This window comes from Dermochelys coriacea, chromosome 22 (assembly GCF_009764565.3).
Source record: "Dermochelys coriacea isolate rDerCor1 chromosome 22, rDerCor1.pri.v4, whole genome shotgun sequence".
Classification (NCBI taxonomy): Eukaryota; Metazoa; Chordata; order Testudines; family Dermochelyidae; genus Dermochelys; species Dermochelys coriacea.
The window spans coordinates 12,852,333-12,869,811 of NC_050089.1; the positions used below are offsets into that span (position 1 = coordinate 12,852,333).

Below are 17,479 nucleotides of genomic sequence, written 5' to 3' on the forward strand. Positions count from 1 at the left end.
GCAATGTAAAGCCCCTGTATTGCACTGCCTGGATAGGCTCCCAGCCACCAAGCCACTGGTTCTCCTCACCGCTGATAGGCTCGCCCAATGCTACTCACACAGGGTTGGTTACATTTCCTGTTGGATAACTGCAGCATATCAAGAAATAATAAGCTCTTCACTTCCAGGTATTCAGGGGGAGTTAATTGTATCTTGAGCAGAAATTACTGTTTAAAAGCCTTTTTCCCTTTGGAGCTCCACTGAGATCTACTAAATCAAAAATAGAAGCAAAATACTGATGCTTTTAACGCAGCAAATGGAAAAAGTGGTTGCATGTGATGAGCAGGAGGAGTGGATCCTAACGGTTAGAGCCAGGATCTAGGAGTCAGAACTCTAATTTTAGTCCAGACTGATTTCCTTTGTGGCCCAACATGAGTCACTTCCCTTGTCTGCGTCTCCATTGGCCTCAGTTTATAGCAAGTGGTTTGAGATCTGGGGCTGAAGGGTGCTGCAGCATTGCAGAGAGACCACTGTGAAGGCTGCGAGGAGCTGGGGTGGCCACATTTGTGGAAGCTGCACAATCTAAAGTTTTCAACTGAATTTGTGTAACAGAGCTTGGGCTGAGCTCTAAGGGCTGGATTCCGAGCTGTGTTACAGCAGTGCAGATCTGGAATATATCCATTGACTTCAGTGGAGTTATTTCAGTTTACACAAGAGAGCTCAGAATCGGAGCCTAAAAGTGGGATGGAAGAGAACTAAACTGCCTTGGAGCCAGGGCACTGGGGCTGAGAGCTGGGATAATTGCACTGATACAATGAGCTGGGAGGCTGAATGCAGAGATAATTGCTCTGGAGCAAATTCCTGAGGCTAGCGGTAGGACTGTTGTACTGGTTCCCTACCCTGGCTCTGAGTGCTAGATTAGTTGCACTCCAGAGGGAACATCAGCTACCTGCCCTGTAATTGCCTCTTTTAACCAGTGCAGAATGGTCAATCGACAGTTACTTTTCCTTTATTTTGAGTAGCCTTTTAGCTGTTCCTAGCCCCCCATTCCCACTCCCTGGAGGTGCAGCCCGAGCTCAGGGTGCATGCTGTGGTCTCACCGTGCCTGGATCCCAGGCACAATGTACATTTAAGTTTCTTATGTACCTTAGGAGCACAGATTGGATCGCTTCTCTAGTCCACTATCGCATCTCCAACAGTGGCCAGCACAGACAATTCTGCCCTGAGCTGCCCTTGGGGAAGACCACGGAGCACAGGCGTCAATACGTCTTGTCAATTTCTATTTGCAGAAAAAACGCAAGCAATGGCCCCCGGGAACAGAGGGAAAGGGAAGAAAGAAGGGAAACAGAAGAAAAAGAAGAATGTGGCAGGTGAGTGTGGAGGCCCCCATGCAGTCCAGGAGATTCTGCCATCCCTGTTTCCGTCCCCATTTGTCCCACTCCCAGGGCCAGAGGCTGGCTTTGCCACAGGCTCCAGGAAGCTCAAGCTGGGAACGCTGTTGATGGAATGTGTCAGTCCCCAGTGGGACAACAGCTCTAGTGCTGTCTCATCCTCTCTCCCCCTGCGCCCTCGCTGTTGCAGCTGCTCCTACATTCTGATGAGAAACAGAAGGGCCTTTCCTAAGTGGTTTAATAACCTCCCAAGCAAGGCGGAAGCTAGGAATCAAAGAGAGTGGCCCTCCCAGGCCCCTACTTCTCCCCCTGGGCCTTTAAAATAGAACCATATGGCATGGTGTGGTAGGAACAGGATGCTGGAAGACTGCTAGGCACACATTTTTGGAGGGAGCTCCTCAGCACTTACACGTCCAGGAGACCCTGCTTCAGCCAACGTTCGTGAAATACAGCCCCCCGATTCCAAGGGAAATGTCTGGGTAATCCCAGGCATGCTATAAGGGGAGTATTGCCACAAGGGGAGATACATTCCTATCCAAAAGGGACACAGGAACGGTTAGAGCATTGCCCTGGCTTACTCCCAATTGATGGCCCAGGGGATGGCTCACAGGCCCTGGTTCCTACACTGAGGCAAGTCTGATTCAAATGCAAAACTGCTCCTTGCTTTCACATGGCAGGAAGGTAGGTGAGTGCTGTGAGCCAGATTGTCTAAAGAGCACCCTCCTGCAGGGTGCGGGTCAGGCTCTCGATGTTTTGAGAATCTGCCCTAAGCATCATAGCAGGAGTCCCTGGGGGCTGCGCCCCGTCGAAAATCTGGCCCTTATTTAGATGCCTAAATGGGAGTGGACATCTTTAGAAAATCTGGCCCTGTTTGTTGTTACTGAGCCCTTGAAAATCCAGCTGCAGGAAGCCAGGATTCCAGTCCCATGCATGGCCATGCTTACCTGGAGCTTATCTCATCCTCTGCATCAGATCAGCAATAACATTCTCTCTTTTGCTCTCTTGCTGCAGAAAATGAAGTGGAGGAGAAATACAGGAAAGCAGCCCTGGAGGTCGACATCCTGAAAGAGCACCTGGGTAAAAGCCTCATCTCTTTCCTCGGGACATGTATCCTGCTACACCGGGTACTGGTAACACATGGAGGATCGGACTGAGGGGAGTTTTCTCCCTTCAGAGGGGAGACAACTGCTGGGAGCCACCAAGTTTCCTATATGGGATCAATCACTATCCCCCTGCAGAAGCGTCTGCTTTCATAGTAATGAGCCCAGTGCTGCTTTCAGTTACACCAATGTAAATCAGCAATAACTCCAGCAAGGTCAGTGAGTTCTGCCATTGTACATGAGGACAGAGTCAGGCCCATTGATTTATATCTCTCCAGCCCCTTTCAACTTGAAGGCCTTCCAAACTGTTTTATAGGTTATGCCTAGGAGTCCCTCCCGCACACCTGGAATGCAGCCACCCCTGGGGTGGAACCCAGCCGCTGTTTCATGAGGTGCAGTGATGCTGTGCAACAGCTTAGGACAGGAAGTGAAGAAAAATATCCCATTGCTATTGAAACTGCAAGGGAGAACTTTAGGGAAGCAGCATGTACTTGGCCAAGGGTAATTAACCATGGGAACAACTTACCAAGGGTTGCGGTGGCTGCTTTTCCTTCACCAGAATTTTAGAAAAACACCCAGTCTTGATTTATAAAAGATGTGCTCTAGTTCAAAACAGGCATTAATTCAGGGAAGTCGTATGGCCCATCTAGCCAGAAGCTCAGATGTGGTGATCACAATGGGCCCTGCTGGCCTTAGAGTCAATGAATGAATCTGTGAATTTGGCCAAGCAATCAGAGTTAGTAACCTGAGCCCAGATCCTCAGAGGTATTTAAGTGCCTAACTCCCATTGAAATCAGTGGACGTTAGGTGCTTAAATTCCTTTGAGGCTCTGAGCCCTAGTGCTTGAGAGAAGTGCACGGGCCCATTGATGACCACAGGTGGTCAGGATCTTGGTTCTCCATCAGTGCTGGAAGATGGCATGTCCAGCAGTACAGTGCCTCCCGCTCCCCATGATGTGATCACAACTGGTACCTTGCACTGAATCACCACCATCCCAGGCAACTCCAGAGGGCTCCAATGCAAGTGCTGTGAAGCTCAATTCATGACCGTTAGCAGCAGCCCTATGAGCACGAGGCATGGAAGATGGTAGAGAAGTGCCAGGTATTGTGGCCCTTCATACTCCCAATGGAGCCAGTCCTGCTCTCACATGGAAGTGCGTAGGTGTGTCCCTTCCCCAAATTCAGACTCCAGGGGCAACGTTGCCAGGTACCCACCTGGGGGGCAGCACGTCAGGGGAGGGGAGTAGGTTCCAGCCTCTCTGTTGAGCTATGCATCTCTGTGCCCAGCAGCCCTCCAGAGGGATGTGGCCAGGCAGGTGAAGGCTGACAAAGAAGGACTCAAGCAGAGGCTGCTGGAGCTGGAGCGGGAGCTGGAGATGTCGCGGGACGACAAGAAAGACATTTACGAAGGTGAGGGGCTGGGGCACTGTTACCTAATGCTTGTGGGGTGTGGCATCCTGCTGCTTTAAGAGAGAACCCGTCCATGCTTCTTCAGCACCGCCTGGTTGGGAAGTGGCTGGGAGATGATACCGGGCGGCTGCAGCTGGCTGTTGGCCGAAGCTTGCCGGCTTCCTGAACCCCTAAAGTTCTTCCTAGGCAGGCAGAGGCAGCTGCAGCCAAAGGTTTGGTGCTCCATTCCCTCCAGACCAATGGATGCCCCTCAATTGTCCCAGAGGAATGGAACACAACTGGGCTTGTGCACAAACTGCCATTGGTCCCTCACAGCCCTCCCTACGTGGGGCTGCGTTGTCCCTTGGAGGCTCCTCACATTCCACTCCACCCACAGAGCAGCACCTCCCTGGTTCTATTGGGCCGTAGGCACCCTGAGAGCCGGGGGGCAGATGTGCCCCCAGCTGTAGACTCAAGAGCCTTAACCTTTGTCCCAAGGTCTGGAATCTGGGCTCCCCTCATGTGGAAGGCCTCCACTGGCCTTTCCCATTAGCAGACGCTTCCCTCTTCAACAGCTCTAACCCCTGCCAGGGCCTTTTCTTGAAGGTAAAGCTCAGCCAGTGGTGTGGGGTCTGAGCAGCATATAAACCCTACGCTGCTTTGGCTCCCTGCAGCTGGGCTTATAAGCAAAATTCCCCTCTGGGGCTCTCTTCTGCACATAAGCTCTCCTGCACTTTAGTGCTGGTGGGAGGGGTTGATGTCTCCCACAAGGAGGCCCTCTGCAGGGCAGGGAGGGACAGATGGTTCAGTGGTTAACCTGAGACCTGGGTTCAATCCCCTGCTTTGCCACAGCCCACCTGTGCGACCATGGGCCTGTCCCTTAGTCTCTCTGTGCCTTGGTTCCTCACCCCCAAAATGGGGTAATAGCCCTACCCTGCCTCCCGGGGTGAGGATCGAAACATTACAGAAGGGAGATAGTGATGGGCTCCGAGAAGAGCCTATGACAGACAGGAAGGGAGCGTGCCCGCTGGTTTGCATTTTTGTATCTCTCAAAGAGTCACCAAGTTTGGCACCTTCCTCTCCCCACCCTTGTGCCCCTGGCCGCTCAGAGATGATCCGGCAGTATCAGGAACTCCAGCAGCAGACAGAGACCCGCATACACCACCTGGAGACCGAGGCGAAGCAGCTCCAGGAGCAGCTCGGTAGGACAGCCTGACACTCTGTGATGGAGGGAGGTGACCCAGGCCAGTAGGGCGGTTCATGGCCATGTTTCTGCCCCCCCAGGAACGGCCAGCAGGGAATTTCTGAGATCCATTGTCACATGCTGAATGGCAATTCTGGGAATGTGCTTCTCTCTGGGACCGGCAGCATTTCCCCTGCAGGCTTAGTGGGGCGCTTGGAATCCAGGCTGGGACCTCTTCCGTCCAAAGGGAACGCTAAACAGTGGGGATCCCATCTTCGATCTTGTAGTCTGGGCGCCTCTCAGCCCTGCACTCTCCGCCAACACCACTGTGACAAGATCTCTTCCTCCCCAACCCCTCACAGCCCCTGCAGCGCTAGGAGAGCGAGGGGATTCTGCTCCGCCTCATGCAGCAGCCGAAGGGAAATCCCGCATGCAGAATCCACCTTCCCTGCCCAAAACTGTCTCATGCCACTTCCCCTCCCCTTTTGGGAAAAGCCTCTCAACCCCTTCCCAAGGTGTGCTCTGGTCTCAATGCTGCTGGACCCCACGTGGGTGAACTCCTCACCCCTTGGCTGGTTCTGGTGCTGTTTAAGGAATGGCCTCTCTCCATACATTGCGAAGAATTTGATGCTGATGCCCAGCACCCTGTGCCCGGGGCAGAGGGCACTTTGTCATTGACACAATTGCTGTGGTGCATTTACCTGCTCATCTGCCCTCAAGGTCAGGCCAGCCCCAGCTCTAGTCCTGATTCTTCACCTCCTACCCAGGCCCCTGTGCTGGGCTCTGCTGCCTGCCATCCCCTGCAGCTATTCAACATTCCCACTCCACAGCCCTCCTCCTCTCACTCCCTAGTGTCTCTCTCTGGCAGCAACTTGCCGTGAGGCTATCCAGCAGGCCCGGGTGGAGAGAGAGCAGGAGCTGGGGAAGAAGGACCGGACCATCGCAGAGCTGCAGGGCAAAATTGATGCCATGGAGACAGAGTATGAAAAGATCCTGCACGTAAGTCGCTGTGCCAGGGGTCTGGCGCCATGCCTGTGGGGTGGGCAAGCCCTGTCGGAGCAGGCCACGGGGTGGGCTGGAAGAATCTTTCTCTTCTTAGAGGAACCTGCCAGCCCTGCTTCACAAAGCTGGGGGTCCTATCTCCAATTAACCAGAGACAGAGGGAAGAGTGGCTACCTGCTGGTATCTACTTTGTGTGTTCCCAGGGTGCCCCCCACTGCAGCATCTAGGCACCCGGTTCCAGAGCCTCCCCACTAGGCCCCTAACAGCCTGACCCAAAGGAGGCCCCCCCTTAGCAGCTGTTCTTCACCTGTTGCTTCTCTGCCCTCTCCCTCCAGGGCAGCCTGGACCGAGTCCTTTCCAAGCTGGCAGCTGCCCAGGGCTGCTGGGAGAAGGAAGCCACAGCCATGCACACAGAGCACAAGGAGAGACTGCGAGAGTTCGGGCTCAATCCCCTGGAGATCTAGGGCCCTGGTTTACACTGGGGAAAGGGGCCGTGTGGATGCCCCATCATGGCCAAGCACTAATCTCCCAGCAGTGGCAGCTGCGATGGGTTGCCTTGCAGGGCTAGCAGGTATTCTCCTAACTTGGGGGGGCAAAGGGGGACTTAGCACTAGGGAAGGAGCTGGATCAACGGCCCTGGAGACTGGTGTCCTCTAGCCCCAGGGCAGCTCTCTCAACGCCAGGCCCAGCTCACCTTGGCCTGGAGCCCCCCAGCTAACAGTGAGAGAACAGTTCAGTCTCCCTGCCCCCTTTGATCCTTGGCTTCTCTGCTGAGAATGGCCCTTCCCGCTCTCCCTCCCCATCCTGCTCCTTCCCAGAGAGTCCCATCAGGTTCACTGCTTCTCAGACCAGCTTAGGTAATTTTTTAAAATTGTTTTAATTGTGTAAAATGAGAATAAGAGGAGGAAGTGGGAGCCAGCTCCTGTACAGCAGGAGGGATAGACGACAGCTGCGGGGTGGGGCTTGGAGAAGGGAAGGTTGTGGGGAGGGGGGGTCCATGCGCAGCAGAACACAAGGGGCCAGATCCTCAGCTAGTTGGGAACTTACACCATGGGGGTCAGGCGCCAGGCAAAGGGAGTAACTGTTCGGGGCCCTGGCCCCTGCGTGCCATGCAACTGCTGACCCCGCCTGCCATTCCTCCCCCAGATAGTTCTTCATTCTTAACAGAGAGCCCGGTCCATTGCACCCCTTCCTCCCCAGCCCATGGACCACAACCTCTCAGCAGGCAGGGTTTCACTGCCCCTAACCTCAGCATCTCTTCAAACTATGCAGCTGAGGAGGTTAACTTGTAAAAGCCACAATTAGGACCCCATGCAGCAACTTTACTGTCTCTAAACCTCCATGCTCTGTTGCAGCGCCCCCAAGTACAGCTCCTTGGCAGAGCCAGTGCTATCAGCAAAAGGGGTGAAGAGACAAGATTGTCCTTCCGTTACACATAGTGCCACTCTGTCCGTTAATAAAAAATCAGTGTGAAGCCTCAGCCAGGTGGGTGATTGGTTTCCCTTAGGTGCAGGCCCCTAGACCTCCTTATTTCACTGACCTCACCTGTTCTGGTCCCTGCTCCCACACTGGGCCTGCCCTTAATCTCTGAGACCAAATCACAGGAGAAATGGCAGCTTTAAAGTCCCAAGATCAGCTGATTGGTGCAGCAGCTCACCAGGAAATCAAATCAAGGAAAGAATCAAAGTGCAAGTTATTGTGCGTGCAAAATCGCATGTCCAGGATTGGTCTGCGCCATGGTTTGAAGCCGCTCCAGAGCTGGGATTGCACTGAGCCCACGGGTCCAGCACAGAGTGGCTAGAATGACTGGCTCAGTCCCTTCCAGTCCTCACACCGTGGCCCCTGCGTGGAACGGAGAAGGGTCAGTACCAGTCAGTTACATGGCCCTTTTGGAGACCCTGAGCATAGGGTCTGTCTAAAGGGAGACAGGGGAAGCAGCAGAGATCGGGGTTCCAGGTGACATGTGGGACAGTGAAGAGGTCCTAGAATTATAGCACCACCTGCACGGAGGCTTCTCGCGCTTTGCTCTCACCTGCCCCATCTCAGTTTGCAGGGGTGGGTCAAATACAGTTTGGTTACTTCTCTGTCACCCCTGGGATTCCCCCCATTCAGGTATGCCCCACATGTGACTTGGGGGCCAGACAGCAAGACAGGGACTCTGATCTCAATCTAATAACCATGTAAATCCAGAGCAACTGAAGATAATGGAGTGACTCTAGATATACACCAGGGGCTAAGAGCAAATTCACTTGGTGTTCCTAGCCCGGGTTCTGCTCCCATTTACAATGGTGTAAGTTGGAGTAACTACACTAACTTTTAGGCAGTTACAGACAGGCAACAAAGCAGAGTCTAGCCTGTTGCATTTGTTCTGACTAACAAGTCACTGATGAGCTGAAGGGAGGCCAGAGAGGAGCAAGCAATGAAAAACCATCCCTGGTGCGGAGGAAAGAGCTTGGCTGTTGAGAGCTCCTGCCATGGGAAGGGCACAAACATCTTTCAGGGAGAAGAGTTAGCGAGCCCCAGGCCCAGAGAAGCGACTGAGGCCTTATCTGCACTGAGGTTTTAGCCCTGGGTGTAGCTGGGCTGGTGCAGACACGAGTCACACCAGTGCAGCGCCATTTGTGGCACTCCAGTTCTGTCAGAGGCTACAGGCCCCAGGGCAGGGAAGCCCTAAGGAAAGGAAAGTGGAACATTAGGAAGGAGCACCCCTGGAATCATCTCCCGGCAGGCAGGAAGGGAGCCCCACTGCTTGAGACCAAACCCTGCAGCAAACCATTCTGGCCTGGCTCTTGGGCCTGCCTAAGCTAATATGACTCCTCCTACTCTGGCTTCTCTGTGGAGTCTTGACCCCAGGTGAATGCACTGGCAGGGCGACGTGGAGCCTGGGGCGATACATAGAAGGCAGGAGCAGGGCCAGCCTTATTCACACTCACCTGCCTAGAACCCAACAGGGCCTTGGCCCTGGCAGCAGCATCTCCGCCCTCTGCCACAACAGCCGTGATAGCGAGGCCCATCTCCCTGTAGCTCCTGAGCACCTCCTGCTCCACCACCAGCAACGTCAGCTGTTGGCCACTCTCCTTTATCCTCCCCAGCACTTCTTTGTAGCTCTCCTGCTCCACATTGCTCCCATTGACCTCAATCACCATGTCCCCCTCCTTCAGGCCTGCTCGCTTCCCGGCGCTGCCCCCGGCCACCTGGGAGACAGCAGCCATGCCACTCAGGAAATATGCCACTCGGTAGCCATGCCTACTCAGCCTTCACCGCCCCTCTGGCTTCTCAGGTGTGCAATCCAATGGACAGGCCACAGAGCTGGGTCAGAGACCCTTGCTGCTGACCATGATCTGTGGGTGAGGCAGAGGGAGTCGCTGGTTCTCCCTGCCTTGGAATATGGCAGGCGGGCTGCCTCAGCATCGTCCAACCACTAGCATGGGGTGTTGTCTGTTCAGGGCCTCCTATGCCTATTGTCCAGGGCAGGCAAGCTGTACTGCAGCCCCAGGCTCCAGGTGGCACCACTTTTCCAGCTAACTCTTCTAATAACCATACTAGGTGGTTCTGCCCAGTGCCAGCTGACTGAGAATCCCACAGCGCTTTACACACGGCCACATGAGCGAGTTAGTGAATGCAATGGGACTACAAGCCAGGAGTCCTGGTTCCCAGCCCCCTGCTGTAACTATTCCCCTCCCAGACCTAGGAAGAGAACCCAGGAGTCCTGGCTCCCAGTCTCCAGATCTGCTATAACCCCTGACTCCATTCCCCTCCCAGAACTGGGAAGAGAACCCAGATGTCCAGACTCCCCACCCCCACCAAACATTGCCTCCAGCTGGGAATGAAATCAGTGGTGGGGAGGCAGCTCAGGATGCCAGGCATGGACAGCCAGGGACACAGAGAGGCCTGTTCCCTGCTCAGTCACTGCCTTGGGGGAGAGGGGTGCTGGGCAGGGAGTCTGAGCCCTGTGAACTACCCATGCCAGAGGACAGTGCCATCTGGAGCCTCTAGCTCAGGCTCAGTGTGTGGGGGTCGGAGGCTGACCGGGATTGTATGGCCCACCCTTGGCACTGAGGTGAGGGGCATTGAGGGGAGTTACCTGCGTGATAAAGACCCCCGGCTTGTCAGTGATGGTCTGCAGCTGGAATCCGAACCCTTCCGGCCCCATGTCAAGGTGGCAGAGGCGGGGCGTGCCAATGGGCGTGCCGTTTCGCTGAGGCATGCTGGGATGAGATCCTGGGGCCGTGTGAGTGCCCGATGAATGGGGCCCATCTTCACAGAACAGTAGCGGGGACAGCCCCATCTGGAAAACCAAGCAGGCAGAGCCTCACAGCTCCTGGGGCCCTGAGCCAGAGGAGAGCATCCCTGAGGCGGGAGGTCAGCTTTGCAAAGGCCTCTATCTTGACATCCCACATGGCCATGGGCATATAGTGACCCAGCACTGAATGGCAGAGGGTGCCCGGGGAGGAATTCCTGTGGGGGCTGCTGCCCCCAAAGAGGGCAGGGTTGGCATCTCTCCCTGCTGCCCACCAGCCCTCACACTGCGCCGCAATCCTGCCAGGACGTACCAAGCTGTAGAATTCGTCTCCATCCGGATCAATGACCAGCAACGTCACCTGGTGGCCGCTAGCGCGGATCATGTCCACCACCTCCTGGTGGCACAGCCCCTCCACGCCCTCACCGTTCACGGCCAGGAGCCGGTCTCTATCCCTCATCCCTGCCCTGTCAGCTGGCAGCCCGGTATCTATCTCACTCAGGAACTGGCCTGCACGTGTGCGGGATGCATCCAGAGAGAGAGAGAGAGAGAGAGAGAGAGAGAGAGAGAGAGAGAGAGAGAGAGGAAGAAAAAAGAAAGATGGAGAGGAGAGAAAAGGAAAATTGTGAGTGTGAGAGAGAGAGAAGTTAAAATTTCTTTACTGACAGGATACATACAGTGGGGCTGGCCCTCTCCAGCTAATGCGTTGATCCTCATCGCCAGGTGGAGATTAGGGACAATATCCCCCTTTTACAGATGGGTAAACTGAGGCAGATGGGTGACCTTGGGCAAGTCCCTAGGGAGTCAGGGTCAGCATCAGGAACAGAACATTAGCTCTGGGCTCCCAGGCCTGTACTCAGGCCTCTACCTCTACGATACGCACCCATAGCCCTAGCTCCCCATCCCAGGCCGCCTTACCCATCCTCCCCGAGCTGCACTTCTCTTCCTTCAGCAGGAACCCATAGCCATCTGGACCTTTCACCATGTGCAGTTCCCTGGCCTTGAAGGGCAGCGTGGCAGCATCGGCCATGGCAGCTATGACCCTGACACCCTGCAGCCGGTAGAACTCCTCCGACTTGGCATCGATCACCAGCAGGGTCACTTTGCTGCCACTCTGCTTGAGCTGGCTCCAAAAGAAACACATTCGCACAGAGAGCCACGTGGGCCTGGTTAGAATCAGAATCTGACTTTGGACAGACAGATGCTGCCAGCCTTACGTGAGGCGTGATTGTGAGGGGGAGAGGGGTGGAGAAGAGGATGAAGGCCGTGGGGGAGGGAAAGCGGGGACAGGAGGACAGAGAGATGAAGGAAGGACAGAGGGACAGTGACTGAGGAATGGTGAGTGGGAGCGGATAGACAGACGAAGCGGGCCTGATGCAGGGATCTAGTAAGGCAAAAGGCAGCAAGTGTCTGACAGACATGTTCCAAGACCTGAGGGGAGATTCGGGCCAGTTTGCGGGGAACAGCCTGGCAGTGGGACGCTAGGCCTGGGCATGTACCTTCCTGGTGAGCCGTGCATAAGTGTAGTTCCTCACACTGGCCCCGTTGAGCTCGAGCAGCCAGGAGTCAGAGGGGACACCCGCTTTATCCGCTGGGCCGTCGCTCGTCACGGACAGCCGGAACGTGCCCTTCACACCTGCATGGAGAGCAGAACCAAGGGATAGTGCCGGCAAGCCCAGCCACCACGGGGAAGCGCCCCGCGCCGGGAGGCCCGGCTGGCCCTGCCATGGGGAAGTGGAGTACACACACAGGAAGCCCTGGCAGGGTTTTGATGTTTTCTTTTACCTTCTGGAGCTGAAACGCTGAAGCCAAAGCCACTTTTGTCCTTCACAACATGGCAGAGCTGCGGCCTGGTGTGGCCCAGCAGCAGCTCTGCCAGGTTCTTGTTGAGGGCTTTTGCGACTTCGTAGGCATTGCCATCCAGGACTGCGACAGCGACCTGGTTACCACTGGCCTTGATCTTCTGCACCACCTGCAAGAGAACCCATGCACATGAGCCCAGGGCCAGAGGGGCTCCAAATACAGGTCTTGGGAGGGATGTTGTGCTGGCAGAAGGTACTAAATCGAGAGTCCTGGAGACTCTAGTCCTCTGTTTGGCCACAGGACAAGGAGAACCTGGGCTACAGCAGAGCAAGCTTCCCAACCCTGCCCTGCCACGTGACTCACCCCTGCTAGGACAGAGAAGGGGGCTCTGCATTCATGGCCTGCTCATGCTTTGGGCTAATGCTGCCAGTAAGGGGCCAGGTGGAGCAGTCGTTTTCATGCTGTGGACATTAGGAATTGAGCTGAGGCCCAGCAAACTCATTTCATTGGAGCCACCCAACTGCCCTTGGGACACAGACTTGAACCAAAGCCCAGACCCCAATACACTGGAGCTCCAGGGGAGTTTGGTTCTGGAGCCATATGTTATGGCTCAGGCCCATGCCAGGTCTCTGCTGGCTCCTACCATGGACAATCAGAAGGGTACAGTGTGGGGCAGCCAGTGCCCCATGACAGTTCATCCCCTGTTAACCAGGCTGAGCTGATGGTGCTAGTCACAGACCTTGGCGCTCAGCCCTGCTCACCAGCCCATGGCTTACCCTGAAGTGCTCCATGTTGTCCACATATTCACCGTTCACCTCCAGGATCCGGTCCCCGTCCTGCAGGCCCCTGCGCTGGGCTATCCCTCCGCAGGCAACCTGCCGGATGATGTGCCCCTTGTACCCCACCTCATCACGTAGGCAGAACCCGAAGCTCTCCCCATCGCCCTTGGTCAGCAGGTAGAATCGTGGCTTCCCTGCGTCTTCTGTATCTGAAGGAGAACAGAGCCTGTGAGTGCCGCGTGGTACCCAGGCTGCCACTGTGGAGGGGGACATGGGTAGGCAGCATGTGGGGAATCAGTAAGTGTGTAGAGATATTAACGAACTGGGGGACCCTCCTCTCTCCCCCCATGCACACCCTCTGGGGAGTCTCAGTCATTCAGGTGTGCTACAGAGGCAGGATTCTGCCTCCTCCTGGCCAGGTGGGATTCTAGTCTCTGCACTGTCTACAGGTACACATGTCCACCTGTGCTTATGCACCTGCCTGGGGTTGCTGTGTACATGCAGACACATACATGTATCATGTGTCTGCGCACGTACCTATTCGTGTCACACTGTGGGTATATGTACACCCACATGCGCCTATGCACCTGTGTAACTCCCTCATGTGAATGCACATCCCGCTGCACTTGAATGTGATTGCCTCCCAGCAGGGACTTTTCCCCTGTCTGGTTTCACCTCATCCTTCTATACATAGGGGGAGGGTTATTGGGGTCAGGTCTCCCTCTGTTTGCTTTTGCCAGAAGCAAAGAAGAGACTCACTGAACCTCTCCCCCAACAAAAAGACAGCAGCACAGAGACTGCATGCAAGCTGGCCTCCTTCCAGGTCTCTGTCCCCCCTTACAGAGGGGCCTGGGTGCAGTGCAGGCAAGGGTCTCCAATCCAAGTCTGGGACGGGGGTGGGGAGAGGGAAGAGACTGTTGGCAGCTCTCTCAAATACGAGGGCTCAGGACGGGGGCCTTCTCCTTCTACATGGAATTGAAGTGCCCAAGAAGCATCAGTTATGAACAGTTTTGGTCACTTATGCGGCTGCAAGATCACATGCTGGTGGGTGGTCTCACTCTACAGGTCATGTCTGCCCCCCCTGCCCCACCCTACCCCTCACACAAACACAGCACCCAGCCTAGCCCTGGAGGTGGTGGTGGGGGAAATGCTGCTGAGCCTAGTTTCTTCTAAATTAGTTTGCTCTTGAAGAGGAACAACCTCAACCTGCCGCAAGCCCAGGGCTGCCGCTTACCAGAGTCCTCTGCCAGTGACAGGGCTGGGTTATCAATCCCGTCTTTGGGGTTGAATTCAAATTTCCTGAAACAATAAGAGAAGTCAATCTACAGCAATAGATAAGAGAAGTCAATCTACAGCAGCCAGACCCACTGGGCCTCACTCCAGTTCGGTGTGCCATGACATCGCACCCCAGTAACATGGGCCACAGCTGGCCTGGGCACCTGCTGCGGAGAATCCCAGCCCTATCCTGCTGGGAGCCCAAAAATGTTAGGGGAGCAGGCAGGAGGGGGCTGCATCTGCTGTCTCCTTTCTTGGGAGAATCTTGCCCACAGGCTCTAGTGTTCATATAGAAATGGAGGGGAGGGAGAGGGACCTGAATGGGATGATGGAGGGTAAGGCAGTGGGAGGCTTCAGGGTATGAGATGACCATGTCAGGGGTTAGGAAGGAATCTCCTCACACCCCTGCCATGCAGCATGGCACAACCAGCCAGGTGCTCTACTGCCTTCCCCTGTAGCATCAAATATTGGCTATAGCCAGAGGCAGCAGACCAGGAGTCCAGTCCTGCATGGGAAGCACTCTCTTCCTACTGCAATGAGTGACAGGCATGTCTGGACACCACCTCCCTCTGAATCTGAACTGCTCGGCGGTGTGTCATGGCCCCCATACTGCTAACATCTAAGGGAGAGTCTCTTGACCTGAGATTTTGGAGCAAGGGGGGTCCCCCCACTGTGCCCGAGAAGTTCCCAGGAGCCCACGAGAACTGTGAAGTCCCACATGCCCATGGATTTGTCACACTCCCCCACACAGGCACAGGAAGCAATTGGCATGGGACCAGGAAGCCACCCTTAGGAGACCAGCAAAACCCAAGTATACAGGAGTAGCTCAGCACTTACAGGGTTAACTCCTTGGTATCCTTAAGCCCTGCAGAAGAAAAGGCTCTGAGGTCAGACCGTCTCTCTAGTAGCCCTGACATTGCATCGTGCAGGCGCACAGCTCACCTCACCTGGGCTGCATTCACATGCCCACCCCCTGCCTGGGGCTAGCAGACCCTGCCCCAGCACATGCCCCAAAGTACTGCCATGCACTCACCAAGGGGGGGCCCCCAAAGGGACACCGACCCAGCCTCTTATGGCTGGTTCCCTTCCAGGAGCTGCAAGCAGAGTCCAGACTATATGGGCACAAACACAGCTCAGGGGCCTCCTTTCCTACAGGCTGGACCCAATGACCATTCCAGGTGGACGGCAGTTCCTGGGTTTGTCAGGAGGGGAGGGAGCCTTGTCCTTGTGCACCGTAGTGCCTACTTCTTGCCCACGTGAGGTGGATGCCTCGGAGATGCACTTGTGTACAAGCACACACAGCACAACACAGCTTTGGTCCATCCACCCCCATCCTCAACCAGGTGAGAGAGGGGGATAGGCAGCTGGAGTCCCAAATTGGGATCAATGAATCAGATGCATTTTAAAGGACCACAGCCTCCTAAGCCCCAGCTCTCTGCTGTGGAGCCAACTGTGTGTGTCTACGGGGGGAAGGAGTCCGGGGCATGTGTGAACACTTCCCTCCCACCCCCTGCAAGGTTTGTGCATTTGCGCAAAGTTGCATAGGCCCTGGAGCCAGTGAGGGAGAGGGGGTTAAGCAGCATTCCTCTCTACTAAATCAGTATTGCTCCAGCTGCAAGGTCCCAACGCCACTGAAATTTGACCGGGCCACCCCTCCATCCAGACTGTCCAGATAGAGGGGCAGAGAGTGCTGTACTGCCTTCCGCTGTAGCATCAAATATTACTCCCCTGTGCCCGTATGGCACAGCAGAGGGGAGTGCCAAGAGCATGACTTCTGGCAGCCCTGGATCATGCATTGTGTGGGTAAGAGAGCAGGGATACGGAAGGAGACCTGGGGCCTCTGCAGGTGGAGGGGCTGGCAGGGTCTGGAATTTGACCCCCCATCCTGCCCCAAGAAATAGCTGGCGTGGTGCCACTGCTCTTTGGCTAACTGAGGCTCAGTGCAGGGAGTCCAGCCAGCAGGGAGGCAGCTCTGGGGGTGCAGTCCAGACCCGTTCTCGCCAGTGGCACATACCTCTGTGTTTCTGAGCAGCAGAGTGCATCTCACAGCCTTCACCTCCACTTAACTGGGTACTTACTACCCCACCCAACCTGGCCTGCTGCTGCGAGGGAGGAACGAGACAAGGCCTTAGCTGCAGTGCTCACAGCCAGGGACACACTGTCCTCAGGGTCTGGGCCTTTAGGGAGGCAGGACGAGAGGGCAATGGGGCTTAGGGACAAGGGCAGAGAGTAACTCCTCAGGGATAATGCCCTTGGCCCCCAAAATACAAGCCACAGAAAAAGCCAGCCCTAGAGAACCGACAATCCCATGGAACTGGGGGGCTGCCTAGAACTCCCAAATGAAGGGTTGTCTGTGTCTCCGGATGTCACCAGGACCCCCCCCCCCCAAGAACCCCTGCAGCCACCTAACCCCACCCCCAGCACCTGGAGAGGTGTGTGAAGAAAGCCACTAGTTCCTCAGAATCAACCCCCTTTTCCCCCAGCTGCTTCCCACCCCCGCCATAAGCCTCAGCTACTTACCTTGCTTTTGCTTCATGGCTGTGCCGAAGGTGCAAGGTACAAAGTGAAGTGGCAGGTGAAGCTGGTGTCCCCGCCTCCTCCAAGACTGCATCGGTTTAATATTTAAACAAGATAGGAGTCTTCCCCTGCGCCCATGAGTCTCAGCAAGAGAGAACAGCTCCCCTCCACTGACCCCTCCAGGTCACACCTCAGCCAGCCCAGCAATAGGGGGCCATGGGGTGAATGGACTTGGCCACCGTCACGCAGCAAGTCAGTGGCAGAGCTGGGAATGGAACCCATGAGTTCAGGCTCTCAGCTCCAACCATTAAAACACCCCCCCCCCCTTCTCAGGGCACAAAGAGAAGCTGGGAATCTGGGCTGCCTAGTTCAGGCTTGTCTCTCAGTCTCCCTGGCCCATTCAATCCTTGCCCTCTGCTGAGGGTGTCAATGGTGGTTGGTGGGTTCTGTGGATCAGCACTGGGACCCCCCAAATCCAGTTCACACAGGGCACCAGACAGCCATCCAGAGGAATGACTGTAGTCACTGTGTTCCCAGGCCAGCATGGAGAGGGGACCCTGGAGGGGAAAGGCTCCATTGTCCACCCCACAACCCAGCTGAGGCAGCCAGGCCAGCCACAAAACCAACCCCCAGGTAGGCCCATGCCCGAAGCTGCTTCATCAGGTTAAGGCCCTGCAACCCCCGATCCTTCTCTCCTACCGACGAGCCATAAGGTGGGTCCCTTCCTCTTCCCTGGATTGCTTCCCCACACCATGCTCACATAGCCTGGCTACGGCACAATCGCCAATCCCCTCCCCCCATCCCCAATCAGCCCATGAAGTG

At 55.6% G+C, this 17,479-nt stretch overlaps 2 protein-coding genes across 7 annotated transcripts; one reads left to right on the plus strand and one right to left on the minus strand.

Moving 5' to 3' along the window:
* Positions 1-36: 36 nt before the first annotated feature.
* CCDC153 (coiled-coil domain containing 153) lies at positions 37-6,648 on the plus strand. 2 transcript variants are annotated; one of them, XM_038380397.2, is made up of 7 exons: positions 37-167; positions 1,269-1,349; positions 2,382-2,447; positions 3,760-3,879; positions 4,968-5,060; positions 5,910-6,040; positions 6,379-6,648. In XM_038380397.2, exons 2-7 carry the CDS (start codon positions 1,283-1,285, stop codon positions 6,505-6,507), a joined length of 606 nt encoding a protein of 201 aa, XP_038236325.1. In that variant the 5' UTR covers positions 37-167; positions 1,269-1,282; the 3' UTR covers positions 6,508-6,648. The 2 variants fall into 2 exon arrangements, with proteins under 2 accessions (XP_038236325.1, XP_038236326.1); XM_038380398.2 differs by lacking the exon at positions 37-167 and adding an exon at positions 490-852.
* A 392-nt stretch (positions 6,649-7,040) lies between these two features.
* Positions 7,041-17,465, minus strand: PDZD3 (PDZ domain containing 3). 5 transcript variants are annotated; one of them, XM_038380646.2, is made up of 11 exons: positions 16,661-17,465; positions 14,978-15,005; positions 14,100-14,164; positions 12,863-13,074; positions 12,069-12,255; positions 11,783-11,919; positions 11,202-11,406; positions 10,597-10,793; positions 10,128-10,331; positions 8,977-9,237; positions 7,041-7,885 (listed from the first exon to the last, which is right to left on the minus strand). In XM_038380646.2, the coding sequence occupies exons 1-11, from the start codon at positions 16,749-16,751 to the stop codon at positions 7,841-7,843; spliced, it is 1,632 nt and encodes a 543-aa protein (XP_038236574.1). In that variant the 5' UTR covers positions 16,752-17,465; the 3' UTR covers positions 7,041-7,840. The 5 variants fall into 5 exon arrangements, with proteins under 5 accessions (XP_038236574.1, XP_043356738.1, XP_043356737.1 ...); XM_043500803.1 differs by having other exon boundaries at positions 8,981-9,237; positions 12,863-13,122; XM_043500802.1 differs by having other exon boundaries at positions 12,863-13,122.
* Positions 17,466-17,479: the final 14 nt, after the last annotated feature.

Bases quoted from the DNA above. Each gene is read 5' to 3' on its own strand.
- CCDC153 (XM_038380397.2), top strand. From the start codon at position 1,283: ATGGCCCCCGGGAACAGAGGGAAAGGGAAGAAAGAAGGGAAACAGAAG. The intron at 2,448-3,759 runs GTAAAAGCCTCA...TGTGCCCAGCAG, and splicing joins CATCCTGAAAGAGCACCTGG to CCCTCCAGAGGGATGTGGCC. The intron at 6,041-6,378 runs GTAAGTCGCTGT...CTCTCCCTCCAG, and splicing joins AGTATGAAAAGATCCTGCAC to GGCAGCCTGGACCGAGTCCT.
- PDZD3 (XM_043500802.1), bottom strand. From the start codon at position 16,751: ATGCAGTCTTGGAGGAGGCGGGGACACCAGCTTCACCTGCCACTTCAC. The intron at 15,006-16,660 runs GTAAGTAGCTGA...TTTCTTCTGCAG, and splicing joins AGCCATGAAGCAAAAGCAAG to GGCTTAAGGATACCAAGGAG. The intron at 11,407-11,782 runs GTACATGCCCAG...TTTTGGAGCCAG, and splicing joins ATGCACGGCTCACCAGGAAG to CTCAAGCAGAGTGGCAGCAA.